General features: G+C 38.9%; 3 protein-coding genes across 3 annotated transcripts; 2 read left to right on the forward strand and 1 right to left on the reverse strand.

Moving 5' to 3' along the window:
- On the forward strand, positions 1-2,788 carry LOC122353241 (sperm acrosome-associated protein 5). Its single transcript, XM_043251213.1, has 6 exons — positions 1-50; positions 252-426; positions 853-1,065; positions 1,143-1,203; positions 1,524-1,565; positions 2,408-2,788. The coding sequence occupies exons 2-6, from the start codon at positions 261-263 to the stop codon at positions 2,526-2,528; spliced, it is 603 nt and encodes a 200-aa protein (XP_043107148.1). The 5' UTR covers positions 1-50; positions 252-260; the 3' UTR covers positions 2,529-2,788.
- A 5,490-nt stretch (positions 2,789-8,278) lies between these two features.
- Positions 8,279-10,465, forward strand: LOC122352324 (lysozyme C, milk isozyme-like). The gene is made up of 5 exons (XM_043249778.1): positions 8,279-8,449; positions 9,020-9,283; positions 9,597-9,657; positions 9,887-9,934; positions 10,264-10,465. The coding sequence occupies exons 1-5, from the start codon at positions 8,311-8,313 to the stop codon at positions 10,331-10,333; spliced, it is 582 nt and encodes a 193-aa protein (XP_043105713.1). The 5' UTR covers positions 8,279-8,310; the 3' UTR covers positions 10,334-10,465.
- Positions 10,466-10,973: 508 nt separating this feature from the next.
- Positions 10,974-13,458, reverse strand: LOC122353257 (small integral membrane protein 28-like). Its single transcript, XM_043251214.1, has 2 exons — positions 13,331-13,458; positions 10,974-12,161 (listed from the first exon to the last, which is right to left on the reverse strand). Exons 1-2 carry the CDS (start codon positions 13,433-13,435, stop codon positions 11,739-11,741), a joined length of 528 nt encoding a protein of 175 aa, XP_043107149.1. The 5' UTR covers positions 13,436-13,458; the 3' UTR covers positions 10,974-11,738.
- Between the last annotated feature and the right edge of the window lie 9,826 nt (positions 13,459-23,284).

Consider the following 23,284-nt stretch of genomic DNA (forward strand, 5'->3'; position numbering starts at 1 on the left):
CACAGAAGACCGTGAAGACTGAACTCTCTCAAAAACCACAAAAACATCTGGTAAGACTCATATACGGTTGTTAATATGGTTTTTTTGTTCATAATTGTAGAACGTGCCTTGTTGGTTACTCTGAACAAGCAACAAATCAAATGATAAATGATAATAAAATGAGAGGCATTTTTAATAGGCTTTGTGCATTATGCCTCTGAAACCAAAGTGGTATATCTGACCAAAAAGAGGTCTCCGCTTTCACTCTCCAGGCAGCAGAGATGAAGAGCATGTTGGCGGGGTTGGCTCTGGTTTTGTTGGTGCTCGGTGTGACCGAGGGACGGATTATCAGTAAATGTGAGCTGAAGAAGAAGCTGGAGACGGCTCAGATTCAGGTGATTCGAGCCATGGGAGAAAACATGACCGCGAATGATCTCAACTACAGACGTGAGTAACGCATCCCTTTCGCTCAGCATTATATAAATATTTACAGCGAAAGCCGACGACACGTTGTATCGATTTTTCTTTAATGCCAAATATCATTAGGACATTAAGTGAAGATCACGTTTTGAGGAAGATATTTTGTACATTTCCATCCGTAGCTATAACAAAACTCAAATTAGCAATATGCATCACTTCATTTGAACGACTTTAAAGGCAACTTTCTCAATATTTAGATTTTTTTGCCTCCTCAGATTACAGATTTTCAAATATCGTCCTATCCTAACAGACCATGAAAAGCCTATTTAATCAGCTTCGATTTAAAGATGACCCTAATGGCTTGTTCGTTGGTCCAGGCTCACGTTCGTGTCACATATCAAGCAGATGTCAGGTCAGCCTCGCTCACACGCTTTTTCTTTGCTTCTCATGCAGTCGTCTGCTTGGCCAGTACAACGGGCTTCAACACCAGCTTCGTCAAACACATCCCCGCCAGACCTAAAGAGCCCTTAAATATCTTCTCTATAAAGGCGAGTGCAGCGCGGCGTCCCGTCTGGAGCCTGCACGGCGTCTTTCAGCTCAGTAATCAGCTGGCCTGTGTCTCCGGCATGACCCCGTCTCTCAACACCTGCAACACCAGCTGCACTGGTGAGTTCGAGAAGATAATAGTCGTAACACTGCATGCTATGTTTTCTGAATTTATCGTTTCTCGCTTTTCCCAAAAGCTTTTACTGATGATGACGTCACAGATGACATCGCCTGCTTGAATACCATAATTAGCAGCATGTAAGTACACAGACTATGGACAATGCATTGCTTAATGAACGATCTAGATGTAATTTCGTAGTTACTGGATGACATTACAGTTTATTGAAATAAAATCTAGAAAACCTTTCCATGTTTCTCTTCTTACCAACACGACCCATAATTGTTTCCCTTTTATGTAAAGTCGTAGTAATGCCGTCTTTTGCCACGGAAGCACATCGTGACGTAAAAACAATCTGATGTTCATTTGACATTTGACTACGCCGACTCACACTTACGAGAATCCTGAAAACGTAAAAGGGTTTCATTGCATTCATAACGTTATTTTTTTGTCTTTACAGTAAACCTAAACCCAAGAACAGCACCAATCTTCCACTTGTAACGTAAGTTGAAAACAATCGATTTGTGACTGCTTATGATTTCAAATATGCAAAAAAAGTATCTCCATTTTGTCCAACCTGGTCTCGTGAAAAAATATGTACCTCTGAGCACTTTTTGCTAAACGCCATTTTATGCACTTTACTAAATGTCCACTAAGTTCAATATGTGAACCCTAGCACATTTTTATAATTTTTTTTAAGTATTGCCCTACACCAAATCCCACGCTAAAACCCACCCGATAGCGTTAATTAATGCAAAACTATCAAAAGGCATTTGTCGATGCAACTGTGCCATTTCAACTTCCTTCTATGCAGTTTTTAACTGTTCAGTCGAACCGTTTACACAAGATTCGATGCAGTCCAATGCAGTGAGCTCTCGAGTAAACCTACTGTCTGTGGAAACCTATAGATACGAAGCTGGATAAAATCGTTATAAATTCATAACACGATGTTCCTCAAGCAGTTGTGCGAAAAGTATCAATCAAAATGTGCGTGAAAGGGAATACAAGGAGTCGTTTTTTTTTCTTGTGGAAGCTGCACTGTTGTACTTATTGGTACGTATTTCGCGGCTCGCTAAGAAGTGCACCGAGGTATGTGAATGCCGTGAGACCGGGTAGGTTTTGTCACAGCGGGGTTCATGCAGGGTTCATGCATGTTAAAATTGCTCTGCTGTTAAAATTTAGCAAAGCGTGCAAACTCATAAAATGCAAAAATACATAAACGACGCCTGTGCATTTTAAGTTAGGGACAAATGATATTTCCCTTTGCATATTTATGAACACACCCGTCTACGTTAAAGGTGTAAGAAGCCTGTTTAAAGTGTGACTTTCTTTTGTGTGTTACAGCTTGAGCACTATTTTGGTGAAGGAGTGTCACTCCAGGGTCCCCTCTTCGTATTATGCTGAGTGTTCGATTGCAGCAACGCCAATGACTGAAACGTCACCAATGAGTGAAACAACAGTGTGACCCGCTCTAACACTGTAGATTTGCACTAGTCGATCGCCATGACTACCCAACTAACAGTACTAGTAGATCAGCTGCGTACGGTCGCTTTAAAAACACAACAGTCTGACGTTTTTACAGCAACTGCCTTTGAGTGGACGTTAATGAGGTCGTTATGATGGTGGTGGGATCTGTGCGCGTTCAAACATATAAAGACTTTGAATAGAGGGCGCTTGTGCTTTAATGAACTTTCTATTACTACTTTAGTATTGCAGATGTTTGGTGGCATTTTGCATTTCTGGCTACAATTGTAATAAAGCTACTGTTCCTTCAGTCTCACTGTGTCGGTGTTGAGTGTGTTAGTCTCCTCTATTAGTGCTCCACTTTCACAAAAAAACATTTTTGGTGATGTTTCTAATATTTAATTATTGTTATTACGTATTATCTACCTTTTTTTCTTGTTGTAATGTGTCACGGTGCTTTGAGGGTAACAACAGTACATTGCAAATCAAACGCATTCTTATTATAAGTAATTAATATTTGCAGTTTACAGTCAGCAATCACGAACAATTAAATATAAATAGAAACTGCATTAATCAAGCATTCACGACATTCAGAATGGCCTGTTAAACATGACAATGTATTGTTATTAAATTATTCTAGAGCATAAATACCTCGCAATTATAACTTAAGTATGTATCATCCGCTTCCAGCTATTTTTAGCTGTACAGGACAGCTCATATATTACAAACTGTTACTTAATGTTACTTCATGAGTTTTTATTGCACTTCTGGTTATTTTCCTTACAGTGGCTAATCAACCTCAGTCTCAGAGATCAGCAGAAAACAGCTCATTTCCATATTCAAAACAGGGGTTATATAAACGAGACGATCATGAATATTAATGATCTTACGCGACGCTTAACCAGAACGCAGTCTACTAGGGCTGAAATGAGTGAAAATAAAGAATAAAGAAACCATTTTATAATAAATATGATGAGCTTACTAGAAAATTGCCTAAAAAAAGGCTAATCTAATATTCAAGTGTGCAGTTTCATATTTGCCACAATACATGACACGGTTTCGGTTCGGACACAACAGATTGAAGATAGCATGAGCTCTGGTGTTTAATGTATGTCTTGTACAAAGAAAAAATGACTTATATTGTGTTAGTTATACGTGTAGGCTTCGTATAGCTCACAAGGACTATACAACAACATCCCGGATGTGGTTTTCAAACAAAAACTAAAACTAGCGCTATATATATATATATATATATATATATATATATATATATATATACAAAAACAGATCATGTTTACGGAAACGAGGCTCATCTCTGTGTTGACGGCTTGTGTGCAGCGTTTGAGGTGGATGTATGCCGCTTTATGTTCAGTACGAAATGCCGCGCTTTGATTTGTGGGTGACGCAGCATTTTCACAGAATGAAATACACTCTTGGTTTTTCAGACAGTTCTGGAGAACACTTCAAAAGAGGTGTCTTTGTTTGGTGGGGATCGGATGTCACGCACGGGTTAGACGACACCTAGACTACAACAAGACCTGAACCAGATTAGCGGCTTGCCTCTATAAAATACTAATAAATAATAACAATAAAAAAATCGAATTGGTTTTTATATGGTCAGAGATTTCCAGTTTCTTGTTATGCGCTGAAGTGCAGTGGCTTTACGTATTCTTTTAAAACTATACAGCCAAAACTATATTTTATTGTCTTTAATTGTTTATTTATTAAGCACTGTTATGTCTATAACCGTAGTTGAGTCTTGTTATGAGTTGATCATAGTTTTCCCAATTGAAATACTCCTTACTAATTAATTACAAATAATCCATATTAATATGGCTTTATCACTTACTTTTGTTCCTGATCACACAGAAACCAAATCATGTTTTTGTTAAATATTGTTATTTTGCTTTAATGGTAACACCCTGTATTCGTTGTTTTTTTTTTTTTTTTTTTTTTCGTAATTTTGGACTCAACCCGGATTAGTTTAATAACTGTTTGCAACCAACACGATGCCTTAAGGTTGCGAGACCAGTTCTGGTGCTGAATACAAAACGGCGTGGCTTTGGTTTTGACTGAGAATTATATAAATGTTCGTAATCAGGTAATTGAAAAAAACACTGCGTCGCATTGTTTTAAACTGGCTAAACAGAGAAGGCCCACCCTGAAAACCGATCCCCCCCCCCAAAAAACAGTCAGGTTTTTATCAATCTGGAGCAACGTGAGAGAGATGACCTCAATAACTGAGCTAACCAGTCAAACGTTGACCTCGTGGATAAACGGTAAGATACCGTTCATGCACCTGAACATCGGGTATCCATCTATATATGCACAGCAGTTGCAGCCTTGATGATTTTGTAGTGAATCTGGTATATAATGCTGTTATTCTAGACACTTCTTTTGAGAACAAGGACATGAATATAGCCCGAAATGTAATACATTTGGTACCACTTCACCTAAAGCCTTTACGTATAATGCTTTATTAAAACATGAATTATGCAACTTATATGGATTGTACACTCTCAGAAATAACTGTAACCACTTTTTAACACTAATCGATTCATTGTTACGCTATGCATTTTAAATTTGTTTATAATTTAAGACAAAATATAACGTATTACAGTGCTGATCATGAATAATTTTCAGTGCAGTGTATCTTTTAACAACCATTTAAAATGCATTATACATAAAGGTCTATGGAAAGTGTTAACCAAGATTCAATTACATTTGCTGCAGGGCAACTAGAAACAGGACAAAAAGGTAATATTGACAGGATTTCTCAGAAACCGCTGGTTAGGGAGGATGAGAAAGAAACCTTGGGAGGAACCGAAACTCAGCAGGGAGAGCCCAGCATCTTCTAATTGACTCGTATTAAAAAATAAAACACATAGAGAAAATATCAATAATGGTGAAATGAATCAAAAACAAAGGCGCAGCGGCAGGTGGAGGCCGTTCAAACATATATAAGTCTGATGGGTCACGTACAGAAGACAGTGAAGACTGAAAAACATTTAAAGACTCTCATTCATCTGTAGCTCCAACAACAGAACGTTTGGTAAGAGGTCGATTTATATTATTAGTTATATAATTAGCGAAATCTAATGTGTTTGTATTAGTGCTGTTAGTTCGTATTATTCACACATTTCTCTGAAATTGAGTTTTTAAATATGCTTTTATATTGCAATAATTTCACACTGAATCTCCAAATTAACAACATAAAGGCAGTAAATAATTTTAAATATTTGATCAATGGCATATTTTTGCGACTAAAGGTATAACTGAGACCAATACTACTGATGCCTAAAGGAAATTGTTCTTTTTTGGTAATATTTTTGGTAATATTTAACCGCTCACTATATGCAATGTTAACTTTATACGAGCTATATGAAATTATTAAACTAACTTCTAATTTAAAGTGAACTTAAAACAATCTTCATATGAACCCATTTATCATATATTGCCCGTGCTTTTCAGCAAATAGTAAATATTCAGAAATGTAAATAAGTCAGTATATTCTAAATCAAATATAAATTAATCCTCAAACTTCAAAGGTCATAAGCCCCGCCCTCTCCGTGTAAACGAATGGGACTTGAGTCAAACTGGAAAAAATAAATGGCTCTTCCAGTACAATTTTCAGAAATATTCAGGTCTAATGAACGCTTTTATAACAAATATAACAAAATGTGATATAAAAACATTTCAACAATTGTTCGCAAGATACCTGCAATAATGCAACCTTATATTTCCTAAATTACTCATATATTGCTTTTTTAGCCTAAACCCATTAAAACGGCATTCAAAATGGAATCATACTTGATTTCTGTAATGCATCTGTAATGTAAATGGTTAAAGTGTGTTTAATTTCCTGTGTTTAATCTCCAGATTTCAGAGATGGACGCCGTTCTTCCGGTGAAGATGTTAGCGTTGGTTCTGGTTCTGCTGGTGTTCAGTACGTGTGAGGCACACCGGCCCCTCTTTCCACATTTAAGGCCATCTCCAACCACAAGACCCACCACAATATCCACATCAAGGCCAACCTCCACCAAAACCTCTACTACAAACGCAACGTCTACGATAATCCCCAATGCGACCTCCACCTTAGACCCTACTACAACCTCCACCGCAACGTCTACTTCCACCACAAGTCCATCTACAACCTCCACTTCAACCTCAGCCTCCACCACAAGCCCATCTATAACCTCCACTTCAACCTCAGCCTCCACCACAAGTCCATCTACAACCTCCACTTCAACCTCAGCCTCCACCACAAGTCCATCTACAACCTCCACTTCAACCTCAGCCTCCACAACAAGCCCATCTACAACCTCCACTTCAACCTCAGCCTCCACCACAAGCCCATCTATAACCTCCACTTCAACCTCAGCCTCCACCACAAGTCCATCTACAACCTCCACTTCAACCTCAGCCTCCACAACAAGCCCATCTACAACCTCCACTTCAACCTCAGCCTCCACCACAAGCCCATCTACAACCTCCACTTCAACCTCAGCCTCCACCACAAGTCCATCTACAACCTCCACCTCAAGCCCCACCACCACCTCCACCAGAAGACCCCAAAAGCCTCCCAAGCCGACCCACAAGCCTCCCCACAACAAGCCCCCCTACAAGCCCCACTCTTTCTTCCACCATTAAACTCCACCAAAGGCACCGGAGCGATCTCAACTTCAAGGCCCATCTCAGTTTCCAACCACATCACCTGCTGGAGAATAGAGTAAACTAACACTAATTCCCGAATGGTGAAAAGGCTCATATCATACACTATATTTATTTACCCCCCCATGACATAGTCATATGGCAGCCTATGTTGAAATCTTCTGACTGTATGCTGGGTTGTTTCATGTTTCATTTCAATAAAGCAGATTTGGCATTCTATAAAACTGAAACATGTAACCTAACAACTTATAATGATACAGTGAAACAGAAAACAACAAAAGTCCCTCAACAACAGAATGAGGGTAAGAGCAAATTTACGTATAAATAGCATATAGGCCTAGATGCTTTGTTAACTAATAATTTCACAAAAACAGTGCAGACAGTGGTTCCAAACTGTATGGATTTTAATTTATCTGCACGTTATCCATCTTTAATATGCACCTATATATATTCTATATAAATGTTTCTATAATATGTGTCCAGCGATCCCAAAATGATCAATCTATATGCATTAGCACGCTTACCACCACGCATGGTGACAAACTATGCTGATCTAAAACAAAGCAACAAAATCATTACAACAAAACGCTTTCCCTTCAATCATTTATTTTATTCTTATCAAACCTGGATTCAGAGGTCACTGTCAAGTAGCTGAACTGATCATGCGCTCGCCATCACTTCCATGTCCTTTTATGTTTCCTACGTGACAAACCCAGTTCTCCACCCAGCATTGTCTCGTGTACCAGTCAGTCTGTCCAGGTCTTTCTTGCTGGCCTCTAAATGCGTCACATACCCTCTAAGTGACATCCAATCCTGCTGAGACAAAGACATTGCTTTTTAAAAAAAAAAAGAAAAAAAGATGCACTTTACTTCATTGTGTTTTTTGCCTGGTTACAGAACTCGAGACCCAGCATTTCGCACAGAACACAAAGTGCCTTAAAACCTCCTACACACTGACACACAACCTTTCAAACTCTTATTTTACATAATTCACTGACGTATAGACGGCCCGTCTCAGGGGAACAGGCGGGCCTATATCTACACTCAACTTGCAATGATTCCCTGTACGAAGAACACTCTCAGAGATCGCGAGCATTCATCAAGACGTGAAGATGTTGGCAGTCGTGGTTATTTCATTCCTAGCGGTCGGTCTTAGCGACGGCGTGATTTTGAGCAAATGCGAGCTGAAGAAGCAGCTTGAAGCAGGCCTTACTCTGCAGATGCCCAACTCTGCAGATGTGCTGGCACAGAGTAAGTTTCTATTTACATCCGCAACTTTAGACACCGTTCGCTGCTAGATACTTAATACAGTTCAAGTCGTATGCAGGCGAGCATAGAGGTAAATAATGAGAAAAAAACAATGTGCAATCAACAGTAAAACTGTTTGCACTGCAAACTAGTGTCTTTTTTAATATAATACATTAAAATAACACACCGATTTTTTTTTTATATCAAGCAGAAAAACAAACCATTTTGTACAGCTAAAAGTAGCTGGATGCGGCCGGAAGCTAGACCGACAGAATTTACAAATGGCCGCCTGCGCCTATTTATATGTAAGAAAAAAAAGGTGGATGTTCATTTTATTATACACTCGTGTAATAGTGACGGTTCTTTAGTGGCACTGAGGATTCCATTAAGAATGTCCGTGAAATCTTTCCATTCCATAAAAGTTCTTTATAGTGTTTAAAAACTTTATTCTGAGAAAATTAAATGGCTATTTTAAGAACTGTTCACCAAAACGTTTGCCGTTGTTTTGCGGCATCGCTGTGAAAGTTGCGTCTTTATGAAAATTGTCGAAACGAATAAAAACTCTGTTTACAGTCGCGTGTCATGCCCAGCTGGCCTCTGGCTTCAATACCGCCGTCACTAAGACGGTCCCCGAGCCTCAGGAGCCTCGTGGCGGTCACGGCCCACGCCGTGGCAGGTCTGTCCGAGGAAACAACAAAGGAGGCTCTTCCGTTAACGAAAGCGCAGAGAACAAAAACGAGGTCTGGACCCTGTACGGCTTGTTCCAGCTGAGCGACCAAGTGGCGTGCAACTCTACTCAGAGCAGTACACTGAACCTCTGCAAACTGACCTGCGACAGTGAGTAACTTCTATTGATGCACGGGTTGACGCGACAGAAATTAGAAAGAAATTAATATGATACGATAATGAGCTGCAAATCAGCATTATTCTGAAGGCTGATGATGCTGAGAACTCTTTGCATCCCAGGAATACATTGCATTTTAATATTCAAATAGAAACAGTTATTCTAAATTTCAATGTTATTACAGAATATTTCTGTTTTTACTTCATATCTGATCAAATATATGCAGCCTCGGTGAGCAGAAGAGACTTTTTACGTGTATGAATATTCTCTAAAATCAAAGGTGATTTATTTTTTTCTCCTTCTCAGAGCTGATTGACGATAACACCAGTGATGACATTGCCTGCGTCCAGACTCTTATAAATGCAGTGTGAGTAATTTAATAGAACAAACAACATCACAAAACGATATTATCGCATATTATCCAGTACGGCAGGATTTCATTAACTGTGATAAAAACATTACACATCATTCCTGACACATGTTTGACCGACTGCAGTATTAATATTCGTCCCGTGTAGAAATATATAGTAGTAGTGAATCCTCATAAAGCAGGTGAGTGCAAGTGTCCTGATATTGTGTTCCTCTGACTATAACAGAACTGCAAAGGTTTCTGACCCCACTGCTACGAGAGAGATCAATGAAATGTAAGTGAATGAAACAATCATCAGTTCAATACAGCAATTAATGGAAAATACAAATATGCCATGTTTGCATGCTATATATATATATATATATATATATATATATATATATATATATATATATATATATATATATATACACACACACACACACACACACACATATATGTGTATATATATATATATATATATATATATATATATATATATATATATATATATATATATATATATATACATATATAATATTAATATTATTATTTAATTTTTATCTTATTGTATTATTTAATTTTTTTTTTTTTTTTTTCATTTTTTCTATTTTCCTTTGATAGGATCTCCCTGATCCGTCAGCCAGAGTGCATGATTATGAAGGCATCTTCATACTTTCACGGCTGTCAATAGCCCTGAAGCCCTGACCTCCGTCAGCACCCTGCTCTGTTTTTGCATTTATGTGCATTTACATTAGTAGCTTTCTTGCAAGACAACTAAATCAAGTAGTTTGTGTTTTGTATTATTACTCAATAAAACCGTTTGAAAAGCAGTGTTGCGCTCGTGAATTTAATTAAGGCCCGTGCGTCTCTACGGTCTGATGTTGAGAGCTTATGTGAAAAAGCTGTTTACTGTTAGAAGCATTCAGTGGGCAGAATACTACTTGCATAAAACGTCCACTAGATGACGTGCTTGTTAATGAACAGACTGTGGCGCTAAGGTGACTGTAACACACACTTGATTACTGTGTAGGCTACTACTGAGATAAACAACAGAAATTTATAGTCAAAACAATTAAATAAACATGTTTTACATGTGCATGCAGCAGTTAAAATTAGGAAAAAGCTTTTTTTCACAACTCTTTTTGCCCCATTTTTTACCTTAGTCTGAAATGCTATTATATGTTTTCTTTTTTCAATTGATCTATAGCGTTAAGACAATATGTAGTCACTATTTGAAGAAACAATGAATGCAAAACTGCTCGTAGACACTTTAATATACGCTCTTTATTAGAAATACTTCAGATGACTACATGATAATGCAAAACCAGGATTGCCTTTATATTTAAATCCAAAACAGGACTGATGCAGTCATGCAGATATAAAAAGTGACATCATACGGGTGTTGTTTCTACTAAAAGTTGTGGTACAACACAAAGTGTGTCTAACTAGGCAGTATATGGCGATTACTTAGCCTATAAATACGAGCACAAAGATTTACTCTCATGTCGATGCGCGCAATACACCGCTGTAATGCAAATCTAATATAGAACATCAAGATGTTTCATTCTGTATCGCTTTATTATGTTACAGTATAAAAAAATCCCTGCAAAGTTCAGTTCAGAATGAGACGATGTCTTCGCTATAGGGGTCCCGAGGCTAGTTGTCAGTTGTTTATTTTTGAAAGTCAGGCACGTACTTTTAAGTTTTTCCTCCGTTTAGTTTGTAGATTAGAATTCAACCAACAGGCAACGACTTCTGAAAAACGGAGATAGCCCTTGTGTCACTTTCACCCTCTGCTGTAAAAAAGACAGACACCATCACAGGTTTTGTAATGGTTTTACTGGTTATAATGAGAGCTCTATTGGTTTGAATGGAAACTGTAATGTAAGTCTACTGGTACTTGGGACACCTTCTTTCGGTGGCTTGTTAAACCATTAAATCCTAATGGAACATGTCCCAAAACAAACAACAGGAACCATTTGTAATGGTTTGTAATGTCTGCAAGGGATTTTTTTTTTTGGTGATGGTTCAGTTTTGTTTTGGGGGGTGGGTGTCTCTGTGACAACTAGCCCCGGTGTCTCTTTAGCACTTCTGTCTCAGACAAACTCCCTGCTGGACTTAAGTTCTGGACACAGTTTGGCTTCGAGGTCTTCGATCTTGACGGACTCGACGTCTTTCCCGCTGCTGAGGCTGGCGGCCCGGGTGATCTTCGTCAGCGTGTCCTCGTAGGGCGGCGGGAGGTAAACCATGAGGAAAACCCCGTCAGACAAGTCCGAGCTGGAGCTGTTGAGCCGCTCTGCGTTCCCGGTGAGCGACGACAGGATCTCTGCGTTGCGCTCCGGGTCCTGCAGGTCCAGCGCGATGATGTTGGCCAGTCCGAGCTTGCTCTGCCTGAACCTTCGGTAGAGAAGGACAAACGCGACGCCGAACGCGACGAGCGTGACGAGCGGGAGGACGACGTACAGGATAAGCTCCGATTTTGCGTCGTTTTCGCTCGAGAGCTCGTTCCAGTGGTAACCCTGCAGGGGTGTAAAGGACATCATGCGTTACTTGAGTTCAGAACCAAGTGAAGGCTTTTGCTTTTTGTAAAACAGCTGGTTTGCTGGCCACATCTGGTTTCAGCTGATTCAACACCGAAATAAACGGTGAGATAACATTTCAACCTAAATAGTGGGCCTTGCTAAAATTCGTAAAATAGTTGGTTTAACTGGACAACCAGTTGGTTTGATAGGCTGAATAAAAGCTTGAAAAGTGCCTAAAACCCCTTTAAACCAGACAGACTGGGTGTTTAGTAGCTACTAAGAGATCTGAAAGTATGGAAATAGAAAAATTAAATATGATTTCATATAGCAAATTTCATATAGACTAACAAACTCAAAGTCCAAAACTTAATGTCTTATTCCCTAGTTTACAAGGAAACCATAGATGGAACTTTAAAGAACCTAGAAATAAAATTAATTATTTGAAAAACCTATAACACAACATTTTAAACAGAGCTAAGACTACGGTGACAAGTAGTCTTGGAAATAATAACAATAATAATAATAATATATTTGCTGAAAACTATGCAACACATCCACTGATGGATCCATTATCTTACTGAATGGCCTCATTCTGCAATTTCTTTAATTTTTTAAGTAAGTAAGCAAGTATTGCACAGAAGTGAAGCAACCATTCTTAATCTAATAAATACAGCCGTTTACTAATCCAGAACCGGCGCGTCCACCCTAACTGGACTGCATCCCAAAATCTAGTGCTCTTCCAACCGTTTTACAAACACTAATCACATAATGCTGCTTTTCAGATAGATTAGATATTTTGGTCGTTTAAACCGCTTCATTTAAACCACTGCGTCACCTCGAATGAACCTTTGCAGAACTTGAGATCATCACAGCTGAAGTCAAAACAGATGTCAGACCACGACTGAAACTTCAATACTGTTTGATTCAGTGAACTGCATAGGTTTCATTGAACAAAGGAGTTAAGATCTTCTTTGGAGATAAAGATCTTCTCTGGATTGTTTAAATCCTCTTCAAACTAAGAAGAACATTGTTCTTTTAAAGGGTTCTCATAATGGTTCTGGTTAGTTTTTGCAACTGTACTGGTTTAATCTCCAATCTCCTGTCTATTTCCTCAACCTCATCTTGAATCGTAACAGCTTTCCCCTTGTATGGGATTATTCACCAACCTGTAGTCGTTGTTCTGCGGTCGGCGGCAACGGGGACCCGGACACCCAGTCATCTCTTCCAGCAGGTCCAAACTTTATCCAGCTGCTGTCCAGCAATCGTCGCATGCTTCCAGCGACAGAAGAGCGGCTGCTGATGAAGGATGAGAGAGACAGAGCAGCAGCTGTCTAAAGAGCGCAGCCGGATAACAGCTGCATCTCTTGTGTCTATCTGAACGCGCGTGTGAGCACCCGGTTAGCGTGTGTTAAGTACTGTCTCACATGCTAGCACATGCAGATCAGTGGAAATCAGGCCAGCGGTCAGCCAATGGCGTGAGGAGAAAAAAAAAACCCGAAAGGCAATCATTCGGGGATTTGTGATGCACACAGCTGGCCTATATTTAATAAACAGCGGAGAGGGATAGAGGAGATGGAGCTGTCAATCAAACGAGTCGAAGCGCTGGAAAGGGCGGGCTTTTCCTTTGCATTCAGAGCAGCATGTGTGTTTAGATGAACATCGAGGAATACTTCACTTCAGACATCTGTTGCTTTATGACATAACCTACTTTTTTGCTTTAAAGAAACTTAACCCTGTTTAGTATGACATATGAAATACTAGTCCGAATTTGTTTTTAATCGGGCAGTCGGTCAGGATGTGTTTAAGCGTGAAGGAGCACTCGACGAGGATATAAGGTTAACGAGTTTAATCGCACACATATATAGAATTAGTACCTCGGGCAGACAGGCAAATAAACTAAACCACATAAAACATTGACGAGATTGGACAAACAGAACTGAAACAACAGGACTTAAACGCAACGTGAAATACTTAATAAATGAGACACAGGTGAAGACGATAAAGACAACTAACTAAAGTAGGTCACAGAGCACATGGCACACGACAAAAACAACAACAAAAGAGTCCACGTGTGACAGCAGTTTACTGAGCCTTTGGAGCCTTTATATATATATATATATATATGTATATATATAAAATATATATATCATATTTTAAGCATCAGTCTTTTATGACTCACATGAGCTCACAATTTTATGCACAAAATCTGATGCCTGTTATACTTTTCCACTTCGAAAAGGTCCATTTTAAATTAATCTTGGCCAGCAAGACACGGCAGCGCTTCTGGACCATGTTCACATATAGCTTTCTTTTTTGCGTGATAGATTTCGTTGGCATCTGAAGACGGCACGGCTGGTTGTGTTTACCGACAGTGGTTTCTGTAAGCGTCCCTGGGCCCATTTAGTAACGCCATTGACAGAATCACGCAACAAAGGTCTTCGGCCTTGGCCCTAAAGCACTGATTTCTCCGGTTTCTCTGAATCTGTAGATGACGTTGTGTATCGTAGATGATGAGATTTGCAAAGCCTTCGCAAATTTGAGGTTGAGGAAAGTTGTCTTTAAAGTATTCCACAATCAATCTCTGATTTGAGAGCCTCTACCCATCTTTGCCTCTGAGAGACATCTGAGAGACAGATCTGCTGTCAATGAACTTAATCAGTTGCTAGACGTTCTCGCAGCTAAATCTTTTCTTTTTCGGCCCTTTGTTGCCCCCGTGACAGCTTTGTTGAGACCTGTAGCAGATATCCGATTTGAAAAAAGCTCATCTGGCGGATAAAAGTGTAAAATTTTGGATTTCATTTCCAAAAGACACACGAACCACAAACCGAAGGCGTATACACTTAACACTGATACTTTTGCAGTAAAACTTTGATCATTTAGAAATATATATTGTGCGATACCATTGCCTTTAGGTTAAAAATCAGAGGAAAATCATCAGAAACAGGCAGATTTTAAAGTCTGCATTAGTCTGGTTGGTTGGAGATGTGAAATGATTGCCAGGGCATTTGAGCTGAGCTACAGTCAATCAGCGATAAAACTCTGCTCAAGCCAAAGCGGCATCACGCCGATAGTCTCATTAGGACCAAAGCTCATTACTGATATGCTGTGGATCACTGTCAGTACATTTGGTTTATTAATGTCTGAGGTCCAGCTCCAAAACAACTAAATAAGCACTCATTCTGATTTCTCGAAAATGTTCACGTGAACACCGGCTTTTCACTATTGGCTCTATAATGTCAAAATGTGACTTTATTTAATCTAATGTAACTAACGAAAGCAAGAATGTAAAAATGTGCCACTTTTGTTATCTTAAGATGCTGTTTTTACCTGATCTTGACCTTAAGCTCAATTCGAACCGTACCGAAGAAAGCCTTGTGGATTTGCATGGACATGAGGGTTATGAAATGTGTTTAAGTTTTGGCCGAAGTATTCCTTTAAAACACAACATATGCACTGACGTTTTTGCCTGAACAAGCGGCTGTTTAGACAGATGAATTTCAGATGCAGGACCATCCTAATATCTGGGTTTGTAGAGGACGGCTGGGACTGAACATTTCAGGTTTAGCGGAGGACATGTTTTTAATTAGAGATATGGAAATTTCTGTGTAATTCAGTCGAAATCTGTGACGCACACGTGAAGGTTTTCCAAAGAATTTCTCTGACCACTGGTAATGAGAGTTTGCCGGACGTCCTGTGGATAAAGCAATCATCCAAAAAGAGGTTTATTGAATAGACACTTTAATCACATGACCAGACAAAACAACCCAGCGGGCTGCTGAGAGCACAACACGAAGCCCACGCTTAAAAAAAATGAAAACAAAATACATTTTAATGCACAAACTAGAATATGATTAAATAAAACACAAAATACATCATATAAAAATAAAGTAAAAAACCCTTAAATAATCTAAATATAATTAATATTATAATATTAATAATATGAAATACCTAATATATATATATATATATATATATATATATATAAAAATATATTTCATATATATTTATTTCTAAAAATGTCTTTAGAAATATACTGAAAATCTACAAAAATAACAAAACAAATACTACAAAAGCAGACTAACAATGTAAAAAATATTTAAATAACAGTGTAATATATAATATATTAATAACATCATAGCCTATATTTTTAAGTAATTAAGTAATTAAAAATATCATGTCAATCTAAAACTAAACTGAAACAAGAAAGACAAAAAAAGCTAATAATGAATTGAACTGAAAGCATAAAACATACATAAAACTTCCTTAAAATTTCGTAAGTTTAATTATTTTGCTTTAATTCTTCAGCTCGTGTGTTTCATGTGTCACCCAGCTCCATGTTTAATGCTAATCCTAACCCGACACATTAGCCTTTCACACACACATGGCATGGGGCTTTGCCATGTCAGACACGAAACGGGGTCGCCAGCGCTGACCCAGAACAGAGTCTGAATCTGAGGACATCAGGGTGTCACAGAAGTCACGAGAAGAGCACCCTGATCTTCTCCGAAACTACATTCAGACAGGAAATGACCCGATCTGCTCAGCAAACGTGTCGGAGAATCCCCTGAAGGGACACCTCCGTCTTTTCATGCTCTCAGTGAAGCGCTTTAACGTGAGCGGTCAGCATTTCACGGTGGGCCTCGTTTTTTCAAACACCGAAATGAAAGAAAGTGAGAATCTGTTGGGCGAGCTCAGTGACGCCGTTATGCCCTTGTCTCGGATTTTAAGCCACAATATAAAGTCTTCATTTGTCCTGTCACTCTCTCTGGTTTATTGCTATAAGTACTGCGTTCTGTTACGCAACCACTTTTACTGAAGATTTACACACACTGTCCTTAATTCTACAATATCTTTGTCTCTCCATGCAAATGACTTCTAGCTTATTTATCAGCATCTGTTTCAAGCTGTTCTAAAAAAACAGAGAATGACATATATATATATTATATTACTATAAAAATGCATGTGGAAAAGCTGTATTATATTTTTGCATTGGAGGATATGAAATAATCAGATCAAATTCCCGTTTGCTTAATTTCTTGTCAATTCTGTCTGTTACTGTAATTAAATTTTAGCAGGGCTTAATTTTCTCTCTTTAAATCAGGATAAACATTTACTAAACATCTGTCAAACCGCACATCTGTCTCAACAGCATTCGTTTGTGTGTGTGTTTATCTCGTCATATTTAAGTGAACAGTATGGGCATTAATGTGTAAACAGGAGCAAGCCCTTTTAGTCGTTTCTTTTTGCTTACGCTGTGTATTAAAATCCTTAATGAAGTGTATAAAGCTGTAGTAGTTCACCCTTCGGCACATGTACATCCGTGTGACTCGTGAGCTGTGGGTTTGTAGACACAGAGGTCAGAGATGACAGTTCTTTATATGTGTGTGTGTGTGTGTGTGTGTGTGTGTGTGTGTGTGTGTGTGTGTGTGTGTGTGTTTGGGATTTGTGTGGAGCCGAACCGCTGTAATTGTACTCCCACGTGTCAGTCAGAGTGGACTGAAAGCCTGAGCTGCATACAGGACAGTACACACCGACACAAGCATTTCACGGTGTGTGTGTGTGTGCATGTGATTTTGACATTTTCCAGAACAATTCTGATTCGTTTTAGCCTTGTAAAGAAAGGTGAGTAAGAAATAAGCCATAAAGACATGGAAAAAAAAGACAAAAAATATTTTTATGCTATATATGTATACATTTTCGACATATTCTGCCATAAGCCAATTGTAACGCCTCCATTTATGTGACTATATATATGATATTTTTTTATATATAGCACTTTACACATTGCGCATTGTTTCAAAGCAGAGTATTCATATTTGCATATAAAATATGCATGCCTTGCAGGTGCAGATTAGAGCTGAGTGATGCAATGATACAATGATACAAGCAAGTAGTGTCGCTATGTAGTATATGCTCTGTATGTAACTGGATAAAGTTGACATACGCTCTTGAAAATGAAGTTGCTTCAAAAAGTTCTTCAAGCGATGCCATAGAAGAACCATTTTTGTTCCCAGAAAGATCCAATAAGTCATTGGCTCTTTCTTACCTTTATATATTCTAAGAGCCTTCTAGACACCTGAGGTGGATGGATTATTTCGGGCAAAGGAGAAGTGCTCACTAACACAGATTTGGACAGATTTGTGAGCAAAACTTGAGAGAAATAGGCCTTTTGTCTACGTAGAAAACGTATTATGTTTTTGAGTTCAGCTCATGGGAAATGGGGGCCAAAACCAAACTGATTTTGTTCAGTACATTGCAATTTTGTAGTAGCCTCGTGCGAGAGCATAAACAGCATCGCGGCCGAGGATTGCAGGATGTGTGTTTGAAAGTTCATGAACTCTTGCATCGACCTGACGGAAATCACGAATCTGTTTCGCTTGAGGAAAGCATTCAGGCTGTGTTCAGCAACCGTGTAAGTGTTGTTTTCATTACCGTGCTGTGGTGAGGTTCGGGTGTTGTGAAGCTGATCTGAGGACACACTTTTGGGACGCCGATCTGGATCTGGGATGATAACGGAGACTCAAAGCTGCGTTCATCGCTCCCAACAGCAGCAGGCCTGGAGATGAAAAACAACATTTAGTCAGGACGTTCGAGACTTTTATGAATGTCCCAGTTGCTGCGTGTGAGTGCATGTGTGGTGATGCTTGCATGAGAGGCATTAAGAGAGGGTGGAGACATTCGCCAGGGATTTGCTGGTTTAGTGTTAGTGTTTGCGTGCCCTTGACCCGTGTTTAGCTGGAGGTCAGACCAACCGCTGAGCTCTCAACATATTGCATCTATTTGAAGATCTGCAGTGGCTTTTCTGTGTAAAAGGGTATTATAGAAATAAACAGGACGGAGTGCGTGCTTGCATATACTGTATGCGTGCATGGTCAAATGGTAGCAAGTGCAAACAAATAAAAACCCTGCTTGTGTTTTTTTGGCCTTATTGTGGAACGAGGATTCACATTTTAGCTAGAAAATAGCGAAACGGTGTCTTAATGGCTTTAGTACAAACATGCAGCTTTTTAGGATGGAGTGGTGTGGATGACTCGTGGATTATTGTGCGGCACCCATCCGCCGCAAAGGATCCAGTGGTGAGCAAGTGATGTAATGCTATATTTCTCCAAATCGTGGTGCAGAAACGCACCGCAGCTGTCACCTCGTCCGTTCAATGATCGCATTCACTCCACATCTGCTTCGTCGAGGCACAGCAGCTGTAACGCTTTAAGAGGCTTAACCCAGCGCTTTCTGTTTCTTTGTGCTTGCGTTTGTGTCTGTGTTCGTTTTTATGGGCACTTCGGGGTTTGGTCTCAACACCTCAACACTTAACTCACTCGTCTTAGCGGCTGGTTTGTGTGATCGTCGTTGGGCTCTCGGAGCTTGAGCTGACTTTTCTATGGGCTCCCTTCAGTCTGCAGGTGATGCACATCTGTAAAAGTGAGCGGGGTTCCTATGAGTTTGATAATCACTGCTGCAGGGTCCCTTAAACCCTTTCATTCAACGTCATTTTTAATAATAATTTTAATAATTTGGGGTTGATAGTTTTTTGTTTATTCGGTTTTTTTAAGAAATTTACATTTTTATTGAGGACGAATTCATCGAAAGCGACAGAAAAGACATTGAAAATAATAGCCGCTAAAATCAAGCTTTAGAATAAATAATATTTTAAAATATATTAGAATAAAAAAACATTTTTATTCTAATATAAAATCGTAAGTATAATAATATTTTGCAATTACAGTTGTTTTTACTGTATTTGTCAAATAAATGCATCAGTGAACTGAAAAAATCCTATTTTATTACTGTCCATGGCATTGAGAAGTAATATTACCGAATAAGCTTATCTGGACTGTTGCCCGTTTTATTTCTTTTGCATACGCTTTCTAGTTTTATCAGCTGTATTTCATAAGTGCCAAGTATCTCTGTGCCAAATAAATACAACTTAAACAAGTTAAAAAAAAACTACCCCCACATGCACACAGAATCACCTTCAATTGATTTTCTGCCCAGTTTTACTCTGTTCCAGACAGATCCAGCTCGGATGTGTTATATAAGTGACGCGGAAAACTTTGGATGAGCCGCTCCAGAGTAATCCCTCTCTCTGTGTATGATGTGCAGACCAGGTTAAGCGAGGAGCCGGGGCCTTGCGTTTAGCGCACGGTTTCTGACTTCTTGAGCTCTGAGGCTTATATGAGAAGGACATCGTGCGCCGATCCTGTAGTCTAGGAATGTTCACAATATTTAGCAATAACATGCACACATCGCTGTAGAATAATTTCTGTGTACAGCATATCTGACTGCGATGTGATACACAGCGATATAACATCAAGCCGAGAACCAAAGGTAAAAAACGTTCTGCTTTTAAATAAATCAGTGTATTGGTTAATAGCTGCAGTGGTTTGGGATCAAGCCTCAACAAGAGAAAATTTCAGTGCACGGTTTTTGCGCCGCAATTGTGCAGTTTTTGCTGTAAAAACCTGGCAACCCTGGCTTCCCTGGAACCAGAGGACTCACTGTAGCCTACAGGACCTTAACAAGAAAGTGTCTCACTTCACTTCAATTTTAGATTGATAGTCGCTGGCAAAAACGTGCGTCCAGATCTATTGTCTCGTTCCTCATCCAAAACTCAGTTTCAGAGGGTAAGAGGATTTCATTTGATTGTACATTTGTCTTATAAGTACAACTAGGGCTGACCGAGCAAAAGAAAAAACCTACAGTGAAATACACAGGGGTGATACTAAAATACGAAATATTCATATCTTTATTACAAGTGTACATTTATTGCGTGCAGTTGCGTTTAAGCCACCAAAGCGGTCTAAAACTAAAATTTTTGTATTAAGATAATAAAGATCGCTACGGTTGCTGCCCCTTCCCGGCCACTCGTGTACTGACGTAAAAAAAATGCACGTAAAGCTGAGAAAACAGAAGAGTTTAAGGCAACCAGCTTCGGGAGGTTTTTTGAGATTGTCAGCCTGTTTTGTAGGGAGTTTAGAAAGTTCACAGCCAGTCAGTTTGATTAGACCGGTTAAATAAAGGTGATGGTTTGACTGTGAGGATGTTAAAGTAAATGTAAAATAACTCTATTTAGTAAACGATTAGACTACAAGAGATCTGATTTCAAGCACGACTCACTTTTAACCAAATTTTAGCCCCATTAAAGTCACACATTTTTACTCTGAACGCTGTAATATGATTCATTTCATCTCGAGCTTGTTCATTTCAACGCTGATAATAACCAGAACAGCACATGAGCACATTATCATGATTCCTGAAGGACCGAGTGACCCTGGAGACCAGAGCAATGATGCTGAAAATTCAGCTTCCGTCGCAGGAATGCATTTCTTTTTCAAATGCATTCAAGAAAACAGTGATATTACATTTCACAATATTACATTCTCATCAAATATCTTCTGACGTAAAAGGCATCTTTAAAAGAAAGACACTTTATTTGGCACTGTATGTTAATTAAATCTGATTCTTTGATATACAGTTAATGCCGTACTCCACAATATGTGAATATATCATTTTTCGGTCATTACACATGTACTACTGACATTGAAATATGAATATTATATAAAATTTCTTTTGAGAGTAAGGTTACAACGCAAATCATTTTAACGGACTTTAAAAACAGGCTTCGCTTTGCTTGGATATACACACAAAAAAAGTTATTTCGTTAATTGTTTACTAAAATTTGACTCGCATGTCTTGACAGATTTGGTATTTCTACAGTACTTTCAATACGAATTAAGAGCGTTTTGGTTATAATAATAATAATAATAATAATAATAAATGCAAATGCTTGCAGGGAGATCATGTGACCATATGAAAAAAAGTAGCATTTTAAAATATTATAACTCTTTTTTTTTAATGTGAATGTATTGTAAAATGTCATTTATTTCTGTGATCGAAGCTGAATTTTCTGCATCATCACTCCAGTCTTCAGTGTCACGCAGTTCTTCAGAAATCATTCGGTTTCTTGCCCGAAAGAATAATCATTTATGAATATCAGTGTTGAAAATTGGCCTTTTTGTGAAAACCGCAATCTTCTCACGCCTTGGGTTACTTTAACGTGTCCTCGCTGAATGAAAGTATCAATTAAACGAATAAATCTCACTGACCCCAAATCTTTGAACGCTAGTGTGTATCTCACAATCAAGCAGAATTCGTAAATAATGACAAACTGCTTATTTGTGTATGCACTGTTCCTTTAAAAAGCTGTGACTATTGACTGGAGCGGTGTGGACGAGTGTGATGTTTTTATCGACGGCACCCATCCACTGCAGTGGTGAGCGATCTCCCGCCCTGACGCTGAATAGGTTTTCAACGACTTCAAACAGTTCTCTTTCTGAAAACCTATTTGCGGTCCTCTTGAAAGCAGGTGTGTTTGCCTCAGACCGTTCCTTTTAGTGACCCAGTGGTGCAGAAACGCACCGCAGCTGTCACCTCGTCCGTTCAATGATCGCATTCACTCCACATCTGCTTCGTCGAGGCACAGCAGCTGTAACGCTTTAAGAGGCTTAACCCAGCGCTTTCTGTTTCTTTGTGCTTGCGTTTGTGTCTGTGTTCGTTTTTATGGGCACTTCAGGGTTTGGTCTCAACACCTCAACACTTAACTCACTCGTCTTAGCGGCTGGTTTGTGTGATCGTCGTTGGGCTCTCGGAGCTTGAGCTGACTTTTCTATGGACTCCCTTCAGTCTGCAGGTGATGCACATCTGTAAAAGTGAGCGGGGTTCCTATGAGTTTGATAATCGTTGCTGCAGCGTTCACAGAGAATTATTCACAGATACGACCTTTCTGAGGACCCTCAAAAGCTTTAGGAGAGCAACCGTGCATTTATGTTGTGTTTTACTTTCTTTCTTTTACATTCATTTATTGTTCATTCAATTATTATTGCATTTAATCATATAACCATTTATAATATTCATTATAGCCATTTGCATACTCATTTCACTGATTCATTTATTTATTTTTCTTCTTTATTTTTTTCTCTACGACTATTCAAGGGCCGTTTGTCTTCACGAATAAGAGATAAGTTGATGGAAACCCGAGGTTTAAGGGATGTTGCTGCCAATCAGTTTGCTTTGACCTTTGACCTTTGAAACTAAGATCATACAATAAACCGCTCCTTTTGTAT

The sequence above is a fragment of the Puntigrus tetrazona genome, chromosome 1, assembly GCF_018831695.1.
Source record: "Puntigrus tetrazona isolate hp1 chromosome 1, ASM1883169v1, whole genome shotgun sequence".
NCBI classification, from domain to species: Eukaryota; Metazoa; Chordata; class Actinopteri; order Cypriniformes; family Cyprinidae; genus Puntigrus; species Puntigrus tetrazona.